The sequence below is a fragment of the Thunnus albacares genome, chromosome 19 (genome assembly GCF_914725855.1).
Source record: "Thunnus albacares chromosome 19, fThuAlb1.1, whole genome shotgun sequence".
Taxonomy (NCBI): Eukaryota; Metazoa; Chordata; class Actinopteri; order Scombriformes; family Scombridae; genus Thunnus; species Thunnus albacares.
Window position 1 is genome coordinate 28,654,968 of NC_058124.1, and position 23,399 is coordinate 28,678,366.

At 40.8% G+C, this 23,399-nt stretch overlaps 1 protein-coding gene and 3 gene segments (V, D, J or C); 1 reads left to right on the forward strand and 3 right to left on the reverse strand.

Annotated features, from left to right (window-relative positions):
* The window catches only part of LOC122970001 (glutamate receptor ionotropic, kainate 5-like), a 104,053-nt gene extending 89,621 nt beyond the window's left edge, over window positions 1-14,432 (forward strand). Inside the window, exons 16-19 of one of the 2 annotated variants that reach the window (XM_044336073.1) lie at window positions 496-721; window positions 6,908-7,036; window positions 11,059-11,273; window positions 11,393-14,432. In XM_044336073.1, coding sequence (XP_044192008.1) covers window positions 496-721; window positions 6,908-7,036; window positions 11,059-11,273; window positions 11,393-12,148 — 1,326 coding nt within the window. In that variant the 3' untranslated portion in view covers window positions 12,149-14,432. The remainder of the gene's footprint in view (window positions 1-495; window positions 722-6,907; window positions 7,037-11,058; window positions 11,274-11,392) is intronic. The other variant, XM_044336074.1, reaches the window with a different exon arrangement.
* Window positions 1-23,399, reverse strand: part of LOC122970078 — a 916,362-nt gene that overhangs the window by 812,822 nt on the left and 80,141 nt on the right.
* The window catches only part of LOC122970080, an 891,879-nt gene that overhangs the window by 772,751 nt on the left and 95,729 nt on the right, over window positions 1-23,399 (reverse strand).
* The window catches only part of LOC122970079, an 808,187-nt gene that overhangs the window by 702,526 nt on the left and 82,262 nt on the right, over window positions 1-23,399 (reverse strand).

The following is a 23,399-nucleotide window of genomic DNA, read 5'->3' on the forward strand; positions in this document are numbered from 1 at the left end:
TGTTGTGTGACTTTTCTGTCACGACGAAGGGCGGGATTATCTCACAGACAGACTGAATATGAGCAGGCTTCAGTGTTCTCATCATCCACAGTGAAATCTGCCAATCAGAAAGTTCTGCAGATAGGAGGTTTTTTGCGCTTTGGCCATCGATATACTGGTCGAAGATGATACCAAGATTCTTAGCAGTGGATTTAATGTTCAGTTGAAGTGGGCCAATAAACTGAGTAGCAGCAGTGACAAAGATTTCAAGACCAATTAAAATCTTCCTCACATCAATACATGAAACTAACAGAAATGTCATATTTCCATCATGTTTTCCATCGTTTGAGCTTTGACTGTCGTTCTTTTAATGACGTCATCTTGTTGTGTCGTCTTCTTTTGAAATGGTTTAACATTGTAATGTTACACTAAAAAAAAACAAGTACACTGTAAAAGAAAACAACCACCACCTCAGAACAACGGCGATATGTTAACTGTAATAATGAATCTCTCTAGAACTCGCGGTACCAGACGTACCAGCGGATGTGGAACTACATGTACTCCAAACAGCCCAGCGTGTTCGTGAAGAGCACGGAGGAAGGCATCGCCCGCGTCCTCAACTCCAAGTACGCCTTCCTCATGGAGAGCACCATGAACGAGTACTACCGCAGCCTCAACTGCAACCTGACGCAGATCGGAGGCCTGCTGGACACCAAAGGATACGGCATCGGCATGCCTCTGGGTGAGTCCAGTGGACACGGAGAGAAAGTAGGAGCCTGCTGGTGTTGTGTGATTATGATTATATGTGCTGTCACTCTGCATATTTTCTGTAATATATTGAAGCTTTGTTATGTTTTGTTGGGCACCTTGTGGGTCAGGTCTTAGCTGCGTAAATCTGTTTCATCGGTTAACCAGATCATATTCTTTGTGCAGCTGCTGTTCTTGGCAAATTAAAGCCATCCTGATTCCAATTTGGCTCTGGTCTGGGCTCGCCGCGGCGTCCTCAGACTTGTTTCTGGTGATAAGTGTTAGCGCACAGATTAGCATAGTTAATGGAGGAAGGAAGAACAGATGTGGAGAGAGGAGACGGAGCAGCGGGAAGAAAGCAGCACAGAAAAAGACGAGGCGTTTTCAGGAGACCGGCCTGTCAGTCATGCTGCCAGTTTAAGTGATGGAAATAAAAGCAGCAGAATGACCCAGAATGATATGAATGAATGAACCTCCAGGGTGTTGTGGTCTGCCCTGAGGTCTCCTCCCCATGAGACGGTCCAGAATACATCCTGGATCCTAAATAACCCACAAGATTTACTTCTGATCACAGAAGGATTTAGACTACTTTTCACCTGGAAACACACCAGAAAATCTGCAGAGTTCCCCTTTAATGGTGCCCTCACAATCAGTGTTTCTCATCAAAACACATTTGGCAAAAACATCCAATCAAATTTAAGTGAAAACATTTTGGATATGAGCTTTTTTTTTTTGCTTGAAACAAGCAAATTTGGCTGCCTGTGCAGGAAGAGATTTTCTCTTGATAAGATTTCTTAAAATAAGTTAGGATGCCCAGAAGTCTTTAAAAAAAACATCAAATTACTGAAAATAAGATTAGAGCTATTCTTGTTTCTAGACAACAAAACTTCACACAGGGGATACCTGTATGGAGCTCTGCCACAACTGGGTTTTGAACCTACAGTCTTCATGTTGGGAGCCACCGTACAACCTCACCACTGGTGCACCAACCGGCTCCAATCATTGAACTGTCAATGACTTTAGTCCAGACTGACATATCTTAACTATTGGATTGCCATGAAATTTTGTACAAACGTTCATGTTCCCCTGATGATGTCTCACAATGACTTTGGTGATCTTACTTTTTCTCTAACACCAACCATGAGGTTGACATTTTTGGTTTTGACTGAAATGTTTTGTCAGTTATTGGATGGATTACTATGAAATTTGGTACAGATATAATGTGTGAGTCCTCGTACTCGAGTACTATGCATACTCCAAACAAACTGGGGGCAGCATATCACCAGAAAGTTGGGGTGTCGACCCCTATCGTAAGAAACAAGTCCCCCCCCACAGGATTCTAACTGGTCTGAACCGTATATCAACAAACAGCTAACTTAGCAAACATATTAACACTGTCAGTAACTTTATACAATTAGCTATCTCTATAAGCTAACGCTAAACAGCCAATATTAGCATTAATAGCTGTTTACTCACCAGTCAAGAAGAAACGTTGCAAGTTCAGCATCAAACTTCATCCCTTTACTCATCAAGAGCTGTCTCCAGTGGTTGTAAACCCGTGTTTTGCTTCTATTTCTATCACTTCTTTTCTTTACCACCGAACGTGGTGCTCAGGGCGGCGCTACTTCTTCATCCTCTCATGTTAGACTGAGAGCAGACTGGATGCACAGTGAGTCACTATCACCTCTTCAGGTACAAAGTGGTTTTACAGGCAGGACAGGCCAGAGCTAGCAGGTTAGCATGCTAACTTCAGTAGATATCTCTGCAGTACAACACAGAGACTTCTTTGACGTATAATCAAAACTGTTCACAATCTGTTGATAATTTTAGTTAATTTCTGAATGTTTTAAACTAAAATTCTTACATGTAGCTCCTTTAAGTAAAAGAAGAAATACTGCAATATAAAGACACTCCGTTCCAAGGAAAAGTCCTGGATTAATGAAAATGTCACTGGGCAAGTGCTTAAGGTTTTGTAAAAGTAAGTATTGTTAGAAAAATGAACATTTAGTATCAAAAGTGTAAAGTTTTTTTCTTTTTAAAGACCAGGGAAAAGAGAAAAGTATTAATAATGTGGGAAAGAAACATTGTTTAAATGACATTGGGGAGGAATAAATGAGAAAAATGGGAAAGAAAAGCAATCATTTCTGAATTGGTTTTGAACCCATTTTAGAAAAAGAAATATTAGGTTCATCATTCTTTTGGAAACTTGCCCAAAAAGATATTTGGCTTCAAAGGGAAGGGTTCTGTTTCCAAAATAAAAAGGCACAATCAATTTTGTTAAGAGAGAAAAAAAAAGGAAGTCAAGAGGTGAAACATGAATCATACTGTATCTGTGAAATATGGACTATCTAACCAGTAAAACTGTCATCATTTTGTAAGTCTTAAATTATCTTTTACCTTGAACACACTCTTCCTGCCGTCATCTAGTGAAAGTCAGAGTCACTTTTTAATGAAATAAAGAAGAAGATGAGTGAGAGTGACAGGGAGGGAGTGAGGACGGTAATTTATAGCCTTATAGTGAACGTAATATTAGAGACAACTATCAATATAATTCAATCCAGCATCGCTTCAAAAATTTGCATAGAGCTGAATCAGCAGCTTTCTGTGTCAACAATAACTCTCAGTGCTGCTTTATTAAACTCTGGATCCTAAATTCAATTCTGCCATAAACTCTTTACAGGTGACTTTAGTATCCTGATATGTATATCATTCCTTTTTTTAATACTCTTGGTATCTGCTTATTGACCTGATGGGTTTCAGCAGTAGGTGGGGGGAAATGGGGACATGACATCTGCTGCTTGAGATCAACTTTTGCCTAAATTAAAGCAAATATCTGATCAGTTTCATACTGTTAAGGCTTGAAGCTTGAAGGAATAACATGGACTGATTATTAGAGCAGCAGCAGGATCAGCTGCTCATGTTACTGTTGTAGTCATGGCGACTGCTCACAGTGTTTAACATCATAACAGTGCTGATATAATGTTTCTTCATTCAAAACACGTTGTACACAATGGAGATTACATCATTACATATCTATTACATATTAGGGGTGTGCCCGAGTACAAATACGCTATTTGGCAAAGCACAAATAGTGGGTTTTATGAATATTTGTTTCATACAAATATTTTTAAAAACATGTTAAATACCAGCGCACAGGTCGGTTATACCACTACCTCAGTGTCTCTCCTCTGCTCCGCTGTGACGTCTATCAGCAGGTCTCAACGAGGGGAGTCACATCCACCTGCTACATGACGCACATTTCCTCATTTGGACATCACTCCCGGAGTTGGTTGTGTTCTCCCAAGGGAACACTTCATGAACACTTATTGTAACACTTTAATTTTCTAAAATTAAAAGCGTAATAAAAACAAAAACAGGATTTTTAAACCTCTTTCCACTTTTAATTGAATACAAATACAAATAATTTTGCTGCCTCATCCAATACAGATACAAATACAAATACTGGGCCCTCTGCACATCTCTATTACATATCAGCCTTACTTCGCTCCAGTAAGCGATCAGATGTGTGTTTATCCGTCCCTTTTCCACTGAACTGCGTCGAGCAGATCCAGCGGCGTGATGGAGCGTTTGATCCCGTTGTCCCGTTGGATCACGTCTCTGTCCGAGTCCAACGTGTGCAGCGATGGACGGGGTGCAGAGAGTCGTCGACATTGGAAATAAAAGGGAATCAATCGCTTTTTATTTCTTTAAACACTGTGTCGCTTGCAGTAAAAATTAACTGGTTGCAAACTAGTAATGACTCAAATAACCGAACAAAGCTCAGTTAATCTCTAACTACACTGTGGCCAATGGTAAGACGAGAAAAACGTAGTTCTTCTTGTTCTTTGTTCTTTTATTTTGATCAGAAGTTTATGTCCTTTAGCCGAGAGGTCACAGCTCTTATTGATAAGATGATGTCATAGGCCACAATGACCTATGATGACCGTAGGTGGAGGGTTCATGGGCTCAGGACCTACATAAATAATGGTAATAACTTAATATAGTACTATATGTAATATCATATTGTATTGAGTAATAACCTGCATCATCATACTGATACGGCAGCATCAGAGCTTTTGAAGCAGCTACATAAAGTCACAGCAGAAATACATCGTTCCAATTCAAAGTCTTCCTCCCAAAAAAGTCTGTTAGTGGAGCTTTGAGTAGAGATACTTGTCTCATACTACAGTCAGGTACAGGTGTTTTGTATAACTGCGTCCTCCTGTCCTCTGGAGTTTGGACTTCTGTGTTCAGTATGCAAGTCTGAACTTGGCGTACTTTGCATTGATAAAGGCTGAAGGTGTTTTTAGTCTGATATCAGTGATGGATGTGCTGCTGTTAGGTCACATGACCTCCTCAAACGTGGACATGTGTTCCTGCAACTTTTTGTGTTTACTATAGCAGCAATAAGAGACAAAACAGGAGACGGAACAGACAAGAAAATGGACATGAGGTCGATACTAGTCACATTTAATGATTAAAAAGAGAAAACAGTAAGAGGCTGGAAGAGCTGTAGTGACACCATGTTAGCGGTTAGCTCAACAGCTACGTCACAACCTCAATAAAGACTCACAAATGTCACAAAGATGGATGAGTTGTGAGCTGTTTTCCACTTTCTGATCTGGTGGTTTTACTGTTCCCACAAAAACAAACTTGTTGGAAATCATTTTTTTATATAAAGTGATTTTTTTCAGAGACATGCAGGTCGGTGTCTGACACCACGCCGCTGCTGAGTCAGTCTCAACATAATAAACTGTCTCCAAAATCAATGTTCCCGTTCAGAGAGGTCTATATTTAGTTTTAACAGTGTGAACATGAACACCGAGCTCAGGTGCATGTTTGATTTATGTAAAAGATTCAGCCGCCTCTTCATCTCAGTCTCAGTTTATCAGCACATGTGCTCCCAGGAAGGAAAACATCAATATAAAAACCCACAGAGCGGTAAAGGCCACGCTGTGCCTGTTAGTGCAGCTCAACACTTGTACATGTTTAACAAAGCAGAGGTTAGCAGGTGAGCTGTGATTCAATAAAAAAAAACACTGAATGTACCGGACAGCAGCTTTCAACACGAGTGATCAACAGAGATGTTAGAAAGTCCTTTGATTAAAGAGAACATTCTGCACATTTCCAGCCTCTATATTTATATTCTGAGGCTCTGCTGGAATATATTTGCATGATTTAAAGTTTAAAAAACTCTTTATTTATCTTCTACTGGTCCTTTATGCAGCCCCTCAGTTCAGCCTCTGTCTGAAACAGGCCGTTTTAGCTCCTGTCTCTTTAAGGCCCCGCCCTCCTGATGAGCCCACTCTGTTCTGATTGGTCAGCTTTCAGGAAGCTTCCTCCGGCTCCGGAGGCTGCGTAAACAAACTATAGTAGCAGGATTTCACTTCTTCTTCTCCTTCTTTACTCCAAATGTCAACTTCTCAAATCCATCCGTACATGTTGGAGCTGAACAACACATGGAAACACCTTAGCAACCACCTTAGCAACCACCTAGCAACCAAGGCCACAGAACAGACGGCCATTTATGGGCATGTGAGACGAGCTGACGTCAGCTCATTAACAAGGTAGAAAAAAAACACCTCAAACGAAGCTTACAGGGCAGGTTGAAGCCCTGAGTTTAGACTTGCAGGCAGCATTTCTACATACGTTCCAGTTTTGGAACTTTGACCACGTTTGACATCCGACATCAGAACAGGATATAAATAAAATAAAACCACAAAAAGCAGAATATGTCCCCTTTAAATATAAATAAATCTGAAATCCAGACTCTTGTTACACTTTAATTTCCTTTATTATCACTTCCTGGTGCATAAAAACATACGTTTCATTTGTCAGACCAACATCAGCAGCATGTTTCTCACTGAAATGCACCCTGGGAGTTGTAGTTAACGTCTAGCTTGAAGTTTTTACATCCACAGGCTTGTAGATTAGACTTTTTACAAACAAACCAGATATTTTCTAATACAGTGATTCATCTTTTGTTCTGATATTTCACCCGGGAGAGTTTCATGTTGATCCAAACTGTAGAAGCTCAAATTGTGAGTCATGTAACATCGTTTATGAGGAAAAATGAACGGAAACTAACTCTCTTCACTTCACTCATCAACTCCATTAAGCTCGAACTTGAGTGTTTTTTTTTTTTTTTAACGAATGACTCGGCTCTTTTTATCCTCCGTAGGCTCTCCGTACAGAGACGAGATCACTTTGGGGATTTTACAGCTGCAGGAGAGCAACAGGCTGGAGATCCTGAAGAGACGCTGGTGGGAAGGAGGACAGTGTCCCAAAGAGGAAGACCACCGAGCCAAAGGTGAGCGTCACAGGATCCATTTTTACTTTTCATTTCCAGCAACTGTGATCTGACGTCGCTTCGTAGGCTCAGCTGCCACAGTTTGTTTTTTTTTTTTTTTTTCCAGGCGCAGAGAGGGAGGCTGTCATAGCAGTGGAATTAATTTGAACTGGATTGATAGTGTAGCTCCACATGCAGCCTCCTCTTCCTCTTACCCAAATGAAAAAAATTATAAATCAACACACAGAAAAATCCTCCCAAAAAAACTCCAGGATTCAAAGTGTCTCTTCACAGCCGTGTTTTAGTCCAGATGAAAGAACATCTGGCTGTATCCATCTTCCTGCAGAGCATGTTGACTGTTTACAGACATGTTAACCGCTAATTGTTGTGCTTTGTAATGATTTCACCATCTGCTCCTGTTAGTTTGTTAGTTCTGGTTCGGAGGGTTTGTTGGAAGGTTTCCTTTAGTTTAGCTTCAAAGATTAACTGATTGATTAGTTAGTCAATCAACAGAGTGATCAATGATAATGTGGATCATCTTTAAGGTCATTTATTCAGTAACAATATTTATTTTATTTTATTTTTTGTTTCAAAATTATAGTGTTGAAACTAGGGATGCATGATATTATCGGCACGTCATTGGTATCAGCTGATAAAAGCTCTAAAATGAAACATCGGTATCGGAAAATTCTGCCGATTATGAGAGGCCGATATGTCGCCGTCCCCTCGACGGACTGTGTCACCCCGACAGACCCGGTGCTTCAGCAGAGGCTAGCTGGCTGTGCTTCCTTCCTAACACTCCGCTAGCCTCCCAGCTAACGTTAGCGCCGGCTCTCTGTGTGAATCCAACCGGAGCACCGAGCCCCGGTTTGTTATTCAGGTTAAACTGGGAAGAAGCAGCGGGTCTGACGGGCGGCTGAGTGAAGTGACCGTCGGCGTGAAACAGTCCATCAAGGAGCTGCTGTGTTCGGCTGCACAGATAGGTAACACTTCGACTGACAGGATGTACCACTCTGTTTGAAAAAAAAAATCTTCTTTTTGGTTTATAACGGCGGTTGTCAACCAGCGTATCAGGTGCATTACCGCCACCTTCTGCTCCGGAGTGTGGACCAGAGATTAAATCCTACACATTAATCCTGTCTGTCTAATAAACTCAATGAAAACTCTACTGCTGCTCCCACTTGGCAGGTTCATTAAAGTTTTAATGCTGAGCTCCTGAACTCCAGTCTTCCTCAGTTCTTCCTTCATATATTGTCTTTATTGATCATACTTAGTATAATCTATGCTGCATGTATAATAGTCTCCTCAGCCAGCTGGAAAAAAGTATGTGCATATATCGGCATATCAGATCCAATATTGTGCATCCTTAGTTGAAACGATTAGTTAATCGATAGAAAATTAATCAGCAACAATTCTGACAATCAATTAGTCATTTAAGACATTTTTCAAGCAAAAACTAAAATATTTGCTGCATTTTTGTTTTATTTCTTTGTAAACTGAAAATCTTTGTGTTTTGGATGTTTTGCATGTCTTTTACAACTTGCTGATATTTTATAAACTAAAAGATGAATCGATTACGATGTTTAACATCCGACATCATAACAGGATATAAATAATAGAAAACCACAATAAGCCTGATATGAACCCTTTAAGATATTGAACCAACAGCATCCATGAAGCTGCACGTCTGGCTTCAAACAATCAGATTTTATTCATCCTCTGAATTTCGTTATGTTTCATAAAATGAGCCACTAAACAGCCTCAATATCATTTTATCATCTTATACGTCTTGTTTTCCTGTCAGTCTGCGTCCCTATCGACTCGCCCCCCCCCCCCCCCCCCCCCCTCTCTCTCTCTCTATGGATTGATTATGATGACAGATTTTTTCCTTCACGTCCAGACGTTTCCGTTATTGATCCTCACATGTGTTTTTTTTTTTTCTTCTTCTTCTTCTTCTTTCTGGTTCGACTCAGTTTAACAAGATGTTATTTAGGAGACGATCATGACGGTAATCAGAGACTTGGCTGATTATTGATCCACTTTCTGTTTGTCATCTGTTCTTCCTTTATTTCCAGAGTGTGTGTGTGTGTGTGTGTGTGTGTGTGGGTGTGTGTGTGTGTGTGTGTGTGTGTGTGTGTGTGTGTGTGTGTGTGATCTCGTTAAGACCATTAAGACTAATCAAAGCCTCTCTTTGTTGTTGATTAAACAGGGTTCATGCAGCTTTTACATTTAGTGATTAACTGAAGGTTGAAGGCAAACAGACGCACATGCAGTTAATTAGTTATTGTGATTTCTATGTTAATGATAATATATCAAACCAAAAGAAGTAGATATGCAATTAGAACTATAATGAACATTTTGAGTCATTTTTTTTAAGAACAAATTCTCTGATTTCAGCTTCTCAAATGTGAATATTTTCTGGTTTCTTTAGTTTTTCTGTGACAGTGACTGTATTTATTTATTTATTTTCAGTCTTCTATAATTAAGACTATGATAAACTGAATCACAGTAAACAATAATTGAGATTTTTCATTTCCTGATATTTTATGGACTAAAAAACTAATCGATTAATTGAGAAAATAATCGACAGATTAATCAATAATGAGAATGATCATTAGTCGCAGTGCAATATGCAATGTGACTACTTGAAAAATAGATAATAGATAATAAAGCTAGATGTATAGTGTTTTAGTAGAATACTAACTGTTGTTAAAAATAAACTTAAAGTAAGGAAATTTGTGTTTGGTAGATTATTTCTTTGTTGTGACGATGCTTCTTGGAAATAAATCTTATATCTTAATGGAAAGTCTGTTTATTTCTCTTTTAAATGGAGCCACATTTGTGAGGAACATGCATTTGTGGGATGAGCAGCAGAGCTGAGTATGTGGGTTGTGCCCATGAAAAATTTGCCAAATCTTCTCTGCTGATGCCAAACAGCTTATTTTGCTGTTATTAGCTGCTAACCCTAACCCTACCCTAACCCTAAACCCTACCCTAACCCTAAACCCTAAACCCTAACCCTAACCCTACCCTAACCCTAACCCTAACCCCTAACCCTAACCCTAACCCTACCCTAACCCTAACCCCTAACCCTAACCCTAACCCTAACCCTACCCTAACCCTAACCCTAACCCCTAACCCTAACCCTAACCCTACCCTAACCCTAACCCCTAACCCTAACCCTAACCCTACCCTAACCCTAACCCTAACCTAACCCCTAACCCTAACCCTAACCCTAACCCTACCCTAACCCTAACCCTAACCCCTAACCCTAAACCCTAACCCTAACCCCTAACCCTAACCCTAACCCTAACCCTAACCCCTAACCCTAACCCTAACCCTAACCCTACCCTAACCCTAACCCTAACCCCTAACCCTAATCCCTAACCCTAAACCCTAACCCTAACCCCTAACCCTAACCCTAACCCTAAACCCTAACCCTAAACCCTAACCAGCTGCTATTGACTCTTGTTTTGAGCTTCTGGTACCCTCAGGTGGGGGGGGGCGGGGGGGGTGGCCTCCTGGGGGTGCCAGGAGGCCTGCCATGACCAGTCATGGCATGGTCGTCCGCCTGTGTGTGTACTTTTTGTGCTAAGTTTACTCCAAAAACATGCAGAGAAAGAGGGAGAACACTGTTTCAGCCCCGAGTAGCGTCTGCAGGCAACATCTCAGGGCTGAAAAGTCGTTACCGCTCGTTAAGTTTCTTGCTGTAATTCAGGTGAAAATATTAATATTTTGAGTGACTCAGATCTTTTTTCATCTGGATTTTGCTGACCGGACAGTTAAATGTTTAGATTTTAGGTAGAAAATCAACCTGAAACTGTGAAAGTGAGGAAGACGCTTCTGCTGCCTCGTCAGTTAGGCTTCATCAGAGTTTATAATGTTTGTAATGAAAATAATAAAAAAAAGTATTGATTATGACTTTTTTAAAGCAGCGGGCTTGTTGAGGCAACGATACGAATATGAGAATACGACTTAAACACAGTATCTTATTATAACTCTCCTCCTCTTCATCACTGTGTGTGTGTGTGTGTGTGTCGCAGGTCTTGGCATGGAGAACATCGGCGGGATCTTTGTGGTCCTGATCTGCGGCCTCATCATCGCCGTCTTCGTGGCCATCATGGAGTTCGTGTGGTCGACGCGCCGCACCGCAGAGACGGACGAGGTAAACCTTCATCCTCATCCTCCTCCTCTTCCTCTCTCGTCCTCCTCCTCCTCCTGCCCCGCCCCCAGCTTCAACCTCAGCCCAGACACCTCAGTAGGTCGTCCGCACACCTGCCGGCCAATCAGAAAAGAGTATTGAGCCAGTCTCTGGTATGATTACAGATGAGTTTGAGCTGCGCGGTAACGTGTTCGTCCCTCTGCTCTGTCTCTCAGGTGTCTGTCTGTCAGGAGATGCTGACCGAGTTTCGTAACGCCGTTTCCTGTAAGAAGAGTTCTCGCTCTCGACGCCGTCGTCCTCTGAGCAGCTCTGGAGGCGGAGTCCTGCGTCACCCGTCCCGCCTGGCTCTGGCGGCCCCGCGCCCCATCCGCCTGGTCCGCGAGATGCGTCTGAGCAACGGTAAACTGTACAGCGGCGCCGGCCCACTGACGGGCGGGTTAGGGGCAGGTATGGGCAGAGGTCCTGATTTGGGCCCGGGGCCGCAGAGGCTCCTGGAGGACCCGCTAGGGATCAACGCCACCACCAGCACAACGCCTCCCGTGCCGACCCTGGTGGCTCCGCCCGCCCCGCCGCGCAGCTTCCTGCAGAGCTGCAGCCACGTGCGCATCTGCCAGGAGTGCCGGCGGATCCAGAGCCTGCGGCCGACCGCGCTCACACCCCCTCCGCCTCCTCCCCCCTCCTCCTCCTCCTCCGCCTCCTCCTGCTCCCGGATCCCGCCCTCAGTGACGCCGGGTCACCCTCACCGCCACAACCCCCACCACCACCTCCACTACCACCATGGCTCCATGTCGCTGCCGCGCCTCCCGCCGCCGCCTCCCCCGATCCCGTCCGACAGAGCTGACAGTGACGGGGGCGGGGGGGCGGCGAGCCCGCGGCACGCCAACACCAAACCGACGCCACCGCCCAGACCGGTGCCCCCTGCCAAGACCCCAACACACCCACCGACAGACTTACTGGGGGGGCACGACTGAGCGGAGGGACGCTGCACATGCTGTCATCGGAGGGGTCAAAGGTCGTTTTCTAACTGTGAACTTTGCTCTTTGACCCCGACGACACAGCTGGATCAGTCCAAACTGGCCAATCAGCAGGAGAGGATGAAACCATTTGACCCGTTTGCAGGGTCCCTCATTCAAACGCAGCCACTGAGGCTCATACAGTAACCTTTACACGGGGGGGGGGGCGGATCAAACCACTCTGACTGTCTGCAGGGAGGACCAAACATTTTGGATTAAACCAACTGAGTGTTCGGACAGACCTGATGGACAAACAGGAAGTGACTGCCGAACGGGCGCCATCCCGGGGTCTTGTTTGTTTGTCGCCCCCACATTCAGTCCTCCACCTCCTGCCTCGGCCAATCATCACGCTCCGTGCCAAGCGAGGAGGACTCAGAGACACTGAAAGACAGTTTATCAGAGGTTTTACTGTTTGAATACTGTTTGTATAGAAGGAAACACACACACACACACACACACACACACACACACACACACACATACACACACAGTAGCAGAGCAGCTGTACAGTTTCACAGTCGTCTGTCAGTCATGTGGAGGATGTAGCTCATTAAGACTGTTGGTGCTGTTCACAGTCATGATGTCTGAAAACTGACCGACCGGCGCTGTGATGCTCGTGGCGTTAAACACGCATCAGTAGTCACCTAAAGTCAACACAACGCTGCTCAGGCCGTCCTTCTTCTTCTCCACACGCTGCTGATTTCACCTCGCGAAGGGTTAAAGTGAACAAACTGGGAAACGTTTCCTTTTTTTTTTTTTAGCCTTTTAAAAACCCTCGTTTGACACTCACACAAAACAACAAAAAGATGTCTCCAGAGTTTTCTCAGGAGGCGTGTGCAGTGTGTTAAACACAGTTTGGAGAGTTCAAAGATGGGTTGCATCAGCTTTTCATAAATCCATCACTAAGTTTGTGTGGAAATTCCTTCCCTAAGATCTTTGAAATGTCTAGCGAGTGTCAAACTGGTGACTGGTTGCTCTGAAACATCTGTATCACCATCCCGTCAACAGGAAGTCACTGCAGCATCACCAGCTGTAACAGAATATCCAAGTAACAGTTTAAAAAAAGGGCCAAACGATGAATTATCTGGTTATTAACCTCATTCATTGTAATACTCAAAGACAGGATTTTACAACTCTGCGGCGCCATCAGTTTTATCTGTCGTCACGGCGACCACGAGATAAACAGCAAAGTAATCCACCTGGGATATGTTTTTACATGTATGTGATCGGCCAGCGCAGCACCTTACCTGATGACATCACATTTATTGAACCAGTTGAATCTTCCTGCGTCAGCGTCTCCGCCGGCTGAGACGCCTGTAAAGGCTTCCGGGATGAAGACTCTCTCCTCCTCGTCTTAATAGCATCTCAGGGAAACTTTCCCAACAGGACGAGTGTGGAAGTCTGATATATCTTCAAAAAGTCTTTTTCCCAAAAGCAGCTGTTAGAAAATTCTGTGTCAATACAGTAAAAATTGAGAAACAATTCATCTCTATAGAGCTGGTTTCTGTTTAAATTTAGTAATTAAATCTCCACATAAACCTGCGTTAACTGATATTTTGTCAACTAGTTTCCAGAAGAAACAAGTAGTGAAAACAACACTGACATATTATCAGCTTTTAAGTTGATATGTTGAACTTATTTCTACATCCAGCAGTTACGGAGCAACATCATCATTCATTGATAATATCAATAATTACTTGTGGCGTTCCTCAGGGTTCTATTCTGGGTCCGTTTATTCTTTCAGTCTGGTTAAAACTGCTTGACATTATGTTTTTTTTGTCCACTTATTTTCAGAAGAATAATCTGTAAACTCAACTTCTGTCATATTATCAGCTTATAAAGTAGTTGTTGCTAACATGTTAGCAAACAGTTGCTTATTTCCACATCCAGCAGTTACGGAGCAACATTATCATTGAATTTATCAGGCTGATTTCAAAAGAAATGTGAATAAAATGATGCTGCAGTCATAAAAAACAAACTATTAAACTGTTTAAAGATACATTTACTGTGAAAATAAAAGTTTAAACATTAAATTTAAACATTAAAATCACCAAAACTGGAAGCTTTGATCAAACAACAACATTAAGAGTTAAACCATCATTAACTGATGTTTAGTTTCCATCAGAAACAAACATTGAACATTAACTCTGACTCATAATCAGCTTTTTAAGTTGATGTGTTTAACTTATTTCCACATCCAGCAGTTACGGAGCAACATTATCATTCATGTGGAGTCGTGTTTCTGTCCACCTGGTGAATGTAAGTCCAATATTCACTCTCTTTTAGCTCTGTTTTTGGTCTCCACCAACTCCTGAGGGAAATATCTGGATCTTTAGCTGCTAAATGCTCCACTATGTTCACCAGCTAGTCTACAGCTAACTGTTTGGTGCTGAGCAGGTAGTGTAAAGTGGCTTTTTTACAGCTTTTTCTCTGAAATCAGCCTCCTGCTGCGGCCACACCGACAGCTCAGACTGTGGAGTTATAAAACATATTGATTATAGCTGCTTTAAAAACACTTATCGTATATTATCATTAGGCCGACCTTAAAAACAGCTGATGCAGCTCCAGATCTTAAAACCAGTGAGCTTCTGTTAATCAGATGACAAATGGAGAAGGAGAAGGACTACCTTCCTACAGTTTTGTATATTTTAAGTGAGTATTAATGCTGTTTTTATCCTCGTTTGAAATTTTCCAAACAGTAAGTCAGTGGTGCTCAGTGTGGGAAGTACAGATATATACACACATCCACTAACTACACACTCACAGGTAAAGTTGGAGGGCTGAAAAGATTCAAACCTGGAAAAAAAGGGGAAAAACTCAAATTTGTGATTGTAATTTCCTTCCTGTCAGCGTGTCCGACCTGAGTATTTATTCTTGATTTCTTTGCTCTTTTTCATCCTAACCTCGAGTTTGTTTGTTTGTTTTTTTAAAAAAAAAAAATTGATGTCATGACGGAGTTCAGAGGTCACCTGTCAGCCGCGTCCTCCCCGTGAACCCCATACATTGACGAACCCTGTCGACCGATCGCACTCACATCAGCGCTGATATTGATCCGCCTGTGTTTGCTTTACAGCTGCAGCTTACAAACAAAGGAGACAAATGTACAAAACTCCTGCACATGATTATTGATTATTATTTTACACCCTTTTGGACACATGGTTTTTGTTGAAGAGCAGTGCCTGTAGTTTTGAATTTGGTTGTTTTTATTTGCATAGAAACTGTTGACATGTTTAGAAAATGAAAAAAAAAAAAAAGGGGGGGGTCACACCTGCACACGAACTCCAGGCTACAAAAGTTTAACGATGACTTCGTCAGACAAACGTTATCATCGTTAAAGTTTTGTGTCTTGCGGTGTACGTGTGCGAGCGTAACCGTTTTCTTTATCGATGCTGTTTTCTGATAGCTTTGCACCCTACGTGATGTAATTGCTCCTCTTCAACATGTTGAGAAAATGAGCCGAGAGGAAGAGACGGTTTATGGGAAATGATAAAAAAAAAAAACAGCGAGAGGAATGTTGTAAAAATGTGATTTTAAACGTGTGTGTGTGTGTGTGTGAGAGTGAGTGTGAGTGTGATGAATGAATCCCGTCCCGCGTTTCTTCTTCATCATCTCGTCTGCGGTTTTTTATTTTTCTCTGATCTTCCCTCATGTTCGTACCAGCAGTGCTCAGCTGATCAGCAGGACCGAGACCACAGATGGATATTATTATTCTGATGATTCTATTGTTATCATTATTATTGATATTGACGTGTGGGGTGACTGTAGGAGGGAACCAGCCCCTCTGATGTTCAATATATAGACACACGTTTGGAATAAAAAAATACAGACAATGTACCAAAAAAAAACCTGCTGCTGTCAGTGAAGCTTCATTTATCAGACCTTTGACCTCCTGTTTGATCCTCTGAACCCTTTTTAACTCGGTTTTCAATCCCATTAATCACTCACTACACGTCTCCGCCAGACTGACGTACGTTGTTGTTGTCATCAGTCTACACTAGTTTCAGAACAGTTTTTTAGAACATATCAGCCTGTTTGGGAACCAATATGACACATTTTTTACAGCAGATTTGTTTACATTTAAATCGTCTCCATTAAAAGTCATGAATCAGCTGTTTGCAGTGTAACATGGACGCATCACTGGATCACTGTGATACTGAAGGAAACTTCCTCTGAAGCCTCTTTGTTCTCTGGTTTCTTAAGGTTCGGACATCAGAGATGATGATCCTCAGGAAGTCACACTGAATGACATCATCATGTGTTTCATGTCTGTGTTCAGGTTTGACTCGGAGAAGAAGAAGAAGAAGAAGATGATATTTGACTCTTCTTCACCTCACACAGTATCTTATTCTGTGTCTCAAATCACATACTTCTGTACTTTCACTTCACATTTTGAGTGCATGTGTGAGGAAATGCAGTGCACTGTGAGTAAAAGTTGAGTGTGGAACTATGGACGCTTCTCGCCCTCAATGGTCGCCATCTTGGCTACGTAGCGGAAGGGGAGGGACCACTTTTCAAACTGGAAATGGTGGCCGAGTACGTTGTAACTACGGTGAACATCACCACATTATACAGATGTAAGTTATACATGTGTTTTTTAGCACTAAGCACCACTATACTGATGTCGGATATAAGCCATCAGTGTGTTTTTTGGGTTAATTTAGCAGTCTGTAGCTAGTGCTAGCTAATGCTAATTTGCGATCGTCATTTCCGGTAAGTGCACGCCGGCCGTGTTTTATTTGAGACGACACTACGGCAGTAAGTACATAGTGTACACAGTGTACTACATGACAGTGTACTAACAGAAGTCTGTGATTTGAGACGCAGCTTTAGGTTTTGTCCTGCTGAGTGTGCTACACATCAGATCTCGTCATTAGTTCAAATGTCGTCATGAGACATAAGTTTAATTACTGAGGAGAATATTTCATTCTCCACCTCCCTCTGTGATCTTCATCCTGCCTGGATGGAGCTTTAATAATGACAAAAAAAAAATGCACATTTTCAATTTACACATAAAAACATTTGTTTGCATTTGGGTTTTTTTTTGCTGTTGTTGTTGTTGTTGTTGTTGTTGTTGTGTTAACTTTAAAGGCTCTGATATTCTCTCTGCTGGTCAAACAGCTTTGGAAACTTCCTTTAAAAACATCAGGAAAAAAACACAGCGATCCATAATCAACAGCCAACAGAATGAGCTCATGTATTGATCTTTTAGATCCTCAGAGCGTGTTCAGTATGACGGCAGCGAGCCGACACGTCATGTGATCACCAGGAACCTGACGTACAGGTGAGTGTTTGAGTTTCTGTCTGTGTTGATCTTTCAAGTAAACAAGTAGCAACATCATAACTTTAATACATTCAAACATGTTCGCAAGATTTTACTAAATACTGAACTATCAAAGTAACTTTAACACATGAAACACGTCACAGCTGCTGTTGATTTAAAAGTGTTTGTAGTTTTTATTGTTTAGTGTTTGTAGTTTTTATTGTTTAGTGTTGGTGAAGATAGAAAACAGAAGCTCCTGATGTAAAACCATCAGCAGCCACCAGAGGGCAGCACAGACCAACAGAAACATCTGAAGGACATCAGAGAAAGAGATGAGTGTAAAACATGAAGGTTATTTGTGTGTAAAGATTTTTAAATATATAAACTCTGCATCAGAGTAACTAATTAACAAAAACTAACGAGGTAGTTGCTCTTATGAAGGTAGAACAGTGATATGTAAAGTAAAATATACAGTTTATTGCAATATGATTGTATTAATCACACAATACTTCAACATTTCCTTTAAAATCAATCAGTCTGTATGAGTTACATTAAACATTACAGCTGTCAGCTTATATTATTTATTTTTATATGTAGACAAATATATATTAAGTAGAATTGTATTTGTATTATCTGGTGAATAGAGGATAATACAACAGAAATGTTAACACACAACCAGCGTCTTGTTTTGACAAGTTCATTTGAACTATTTATTCCTGTAAATTATCACTTTACAGCAAGAAAATCCATCATTGTAACATCGAATAAAAGATTTTACAGCTCAATTAAGTCCGATTACAACCACTAATCCTGTTGATTTAGTTTATTTTACAAGAGAAGTCAGAAAATACTGACGGAGGGACAATGAAACAGGAATTCCAGATAAAAATGAATCATCTTCAGAGAGAATTACAACATTTTCATTTCTGTAAACCGTCTCAACAATCAGTGACACATGTGTGTTCATGTAGGAACAAAATGTTCATGTTCAGTGTTACTGTAAGAAACTGTTCAGAGATGATAAATCTGACGCAAACAGCCAGAAACAGACGGAGGTCATCGATCTAATCCTGACTGTGATCGTTCTGTGGAGACAGAGAAGAAATCTGAAGGCTGAGTGACGTCGTCTGAGACAAGAGAGACAAGAAACAAGAAGAGAAGTGATATGAAGCTAAACTGGGTCACAACACTGACGACAGTTTAAAAGACAAGTGTGCCTTCATACTGGATATTAAAAGATCCTTCAAATGTGCTTTCAATGGAAGTGATGGAGGCCAAAATCCACAGTGTGTCCACACAGTCATTTAAAAGTCTGTGTGAAGCTTCTATTCATCTTCATCAGTCTGAGTTAGTCATATCAAGTGGATATCTGACACATTTACAGTCTTTTTAGCATCAAATTTCCTCTTTGTGTTTCCTCAGACAGTGTTTCCCTGTTGAGCTGCAGGTGGAAGTATAGTAACAAAAAGAGGAACTTTGGCACTAAAAAGACTGTAACGTTGAAAGATATCTACTTGATTTGACTCATTTGGACGCTGAAGCTTCATATTAGCTTCAGATAAACTTTGAAATACATTTTTGCACAGAAGGAGGACTGTGGATTTTGTCCTCCATCACTTCCATTGTAAGGTCATTATGAAGGGATCTTCTAATGGTCAGTATGAACAGGAGGAATGATTACAGCAAGAAAAACAGCTTTAATGTTCATTTAATGAGACCCAGAGAGAAAAGACAAATAACAGCCAGTGTGTGTTACTGTTTATTCTACTGTTGGGTTATTTAGTCAAACTAAAGCTGGTTATAATCTGCTCTTTTGGTTATTGATCGTTGATAACTTGTGTGTCTCTTGAACGTCAGCTAACAATACATCTATGATAGTTTCAGTAAAACTCGAGCTTGTTTTGGATCAAAATAACAGATGGATACTGAGGAAAGTGAAGCTGCTGTTGTGTTTTAAACACATTTTTGTCCTCCATCACTTCCATTGTAAGGTCATTATGAAGGGATCTTCTAATGGTCAGTATGAACAGGAGGAATGATTACAGCAAGAAACACAGGTTTTAATGTTCATTTAGCCTCCTGACTGCTGTTTTCTTTAAGACAGATTAGATTCTTTTTTGCTTCTAATATCTGATCTTTTCACACATTTTTTGAGCCGCTTGTGTTCGTGATTCTAGATCTGATTCATATCTGACGGTCTGAACAGTCAAATCGGACTTCATGTAGTTTGTTTTTTCTCTTCTGTGCACATATCATCTGTTGTCATCATTCAGTGTCGGCACCTCACAGCCCGTTAAAAACCAAACATGGAGGAGAGCAACAACGGCGACGGGTCGATGGAGAGACGATGACGTTTCTGGAGAAGCTTCGATTCGAGCCAAACTGGAACAAACATGTCAGTTAAATCTGTGCATGTGTGGCAGTTTAAGAACTCAACTTATAAACATGAAACATCAAAACAGAAAGATCAGATCTGACTAAATAATCAGAAATGAAGCATTAATACCTGTAGAGAAATACAGAAACAAAAACCAAAAGTATATTTCCATGATGACGATGAGCACAAAGCAATTATAAAGCAATAAATCAGACAATAAAACATCGTCATCGGACAGAATGAATGAATATTTCTGTTGCTTCCAACATTTCATCACACACACACACACACACTCCCTGCGATGATGTCACTTCCAGTTTAATCTTGAGATTACACGCCTGGAAATAAACGTGTCGCAAGAATCCAGTAAGTGTCAACTTCATCCTTTTCTTGGTAAAGAGGTGTCCCACATGTCCCACATGTCTCTATGAGCTTAACGAAGTGATCGTTTTATCTGATGTGTAACGGTTTTTGGGAAGCACAGACAGATGATGTCATCCTGCTGAATGAGTCACATGACCCAACCGTGTATCCGGAGCTTCATCTGGAGGATTTCTTGTTTTATACTCACTCGTAAGTTTAAAGGATAATTCTGGTGATTTACTATATTTTTCTAAAGTCAAGAGGTTGTGACACGTAGCACAACAAGCTAATGAAACTGTAAACAGAACAAGTGTTCCTGCACATGCTCAGTAGCGTCCTCATTACACAGAACTACTCTCCAGAGACTGAAAACATGATCAGTTATTAGTCTTTGGAGCCGTTTCTAAATAAACTAACGTGAGTAGCGGTGCAGGAGTTTCATATCGATGGGAGACGGACGGATGTAGGAGCATTAAAACAGTTCCTAACAGTCTCCATCACAGTTATTTAATAGTTCCAGTCGGTCCAGTCCGTCAGCCTGTGATTCCTCATTTGAATATAAATATCAGACGGATGCAAATTCTCCTCTGTGGAGTTTAAACAGAGTGAAACTACACCCACAACATTATCAGTCTGTAGCAACCTGTTTGTTTTATATCATACATGTTTTGCTGATTGTGTCTTTCTTACATATTTTTTTTTAAATCTTTCTATTTGAAATGTGTTTTCAGTGCCATTAATTTGCATTAAATTCACCGTCTGTATATTTTGCACTAATAACTGTTCAGAGAAAATAAAAAAAACAAACCATGACAGAATTAAATGTTGAGTATGAAATGAATCCAACATGCTTTTTTCCCTTTTCTTGCAGAAAAGAAACTGGCATTTGAACCCGAAGATGAATCATCACACAAATATTTCCAGTCATTGGACCGAACCCGGCAGCAGCTGCAGCGATGCTCCTTGCTCACCGTTTCCTCTTTGGTTCCAGAAACCAGTGAAACACATTTATCCCTGCAGATTAACCTCCACCGATGATCCTGTTGCTGCTGCTGTTGTTTCAGCTCCAGGATGTCGTGTCAGGACAGATCGTCGTGTCTCTCGCTGTGCCAGGTGAGATTTTCACACCCTGGAGATTAAAAAACATTCCTGACATTTTTGTTTTGTTTTATTTTTTTTGTATTTCTAAGCTTTTTATATGCTTATTTGCATGTCGAGCAGCAGAGATCTGTTGAAACCTGCAGACGTTAAAGGTTCTGTTTACACATCGTGTTTCCTTTAAAACTCCTCCGGAAGTCCAAAAGTTTCCAAAGATACCAAATATGTCGAGGCAGAGCTTGTGTGTGTGGGAATTGTTTTAATTGTGATTAATTGTGAGTGATTAGTGTCGTTTATGATATTTAGGAATGAAAACGGATTCTGTGATGTGGTTTTTCTTTTTCTAAACAGATCATCGTGTCTCAGGTTGATAATTGTTGGACTTTTTTTTTTTGATCTTGTTGCTGAGTTGTAACCGTGGTGACTCACTGCCAGCGGTCACATGATTATAATGAGTTTAAACACAGTGATGGAGACAAACTAAGTACTGAAGTGTAATTTTAGGTTGTGAGTTTATAACTTTTTATGCAACTTTGTACTTCACAGTGCAGGTTAAAATAAATGTACCAAAATACATCTAATCAAGTACTTCAATAGAAAAAACATCTGTGTATGTAAAAGAAATGTTATCAGCAAAATGTACTTAATAGTAAAAATACAAGTACTGAGACTGATATGTTATTATAAATGACATCATTGGATTTTTAAAGGATCGTTCTGATGATTGTCTATATTCTTCTGATGTTTGGATCCAAACTAACAATGAACTGATCTACTAACTACTACTTATCGTGTTTGTATCAAAGCTGATATATCTGATTAAAAACACGTCAGTGAGTCACAGCGCTGCTCTGGGTCACATGTTCCTTCATCGTGAAGAGTTTTGGTCATGTTAGTTTATTTAGAAACGGCTCCAAAGACTAATAACAGCATCATGTTTTCAGTCTCCAGAGAGTAGTTCTGTGTAAGGCAGACGCTACTGAGCATGTGCAGGAACGTGGTTTATGTTTACAGCTTCACCAGCTTGTTGTGCTTCATATCACAACCTGTGGACTTTAATCTACATCGTACATCTCGTACCGTTACTCCCATACGAAAAAAAGCACATGTGAAATTCAGTCTTTCACATGTGAACTTAAAATTCACATTTGGAAAAAGACAACATGTTTTTAGCTTTACATGTGAAAAGTAAAACATTTCACATGTGCCCCTGAATGTATCACATGTCAAAACACATGAGTTATCACGTGTGAGTTATCACGTGTTTCTTTCGTAAGGGACTCCTTTGCACTACTTGTGTCCTTGTTTAAAATTTAAAGAAACTGTTCAACCAGAATATAAACATCGTATTTGTTCATTTGTTGTTTCTATATGTATGTATCTATTTTTTCACGTACTTGCGTGTACATCAGTCATATGTTTATGTATCTTTGTTCATCTTTGTTGTCCTTGTTTGGCTGTATGTTTATCTTCCTGAACATTTAGAGACCGGAGACAAATTCCTTGTATGCATAAACATACTTGACCAATAAAACTGATTCTGATTCTTATTTCTCAAAGAACTTTGTGGTCATTAACCTTAAATCCTTCATCATCTTCGACCCTGTGTGTGTTAGAAGCCCTGTGATTGGCTGAGCTGTGGCTACACATGTGGCTACCGCAGGCTTTAAATTAATCCTCAACATCATTTCATAATAGTTCAAACACTTATTGGCTCTGATGTCTCTGATCTCAACATCATGGAGTCAGTCTGGGATTAACATGAAGAGAAAGAAGAAGAACTGCGGCGACCTGCTGACGACCTGAAGCACTGTGTGCAGGTGAACCGAGGAGAACTTGATCTACTTACTGCTGTTTTAGTTCATTTATAAATAAAAACTATTCATGGTGTTATTTTTGAAAGAATCTTAACTTTACTTTTCCTGCCTAAAACCTTTATATCCATTAATCACATCTGAGTTTTGTTTATTGTTTTTGTCCTCAACGAACTTCCATATAAGTGTTTTTTCTGTGAGTTATCTTCAGTCATTCCAGCCAGCAAGGTTGTTATTACGCTACCCTGTAATCTCTCTCTCTCACACACACACATGCACACACACATGCACACACAC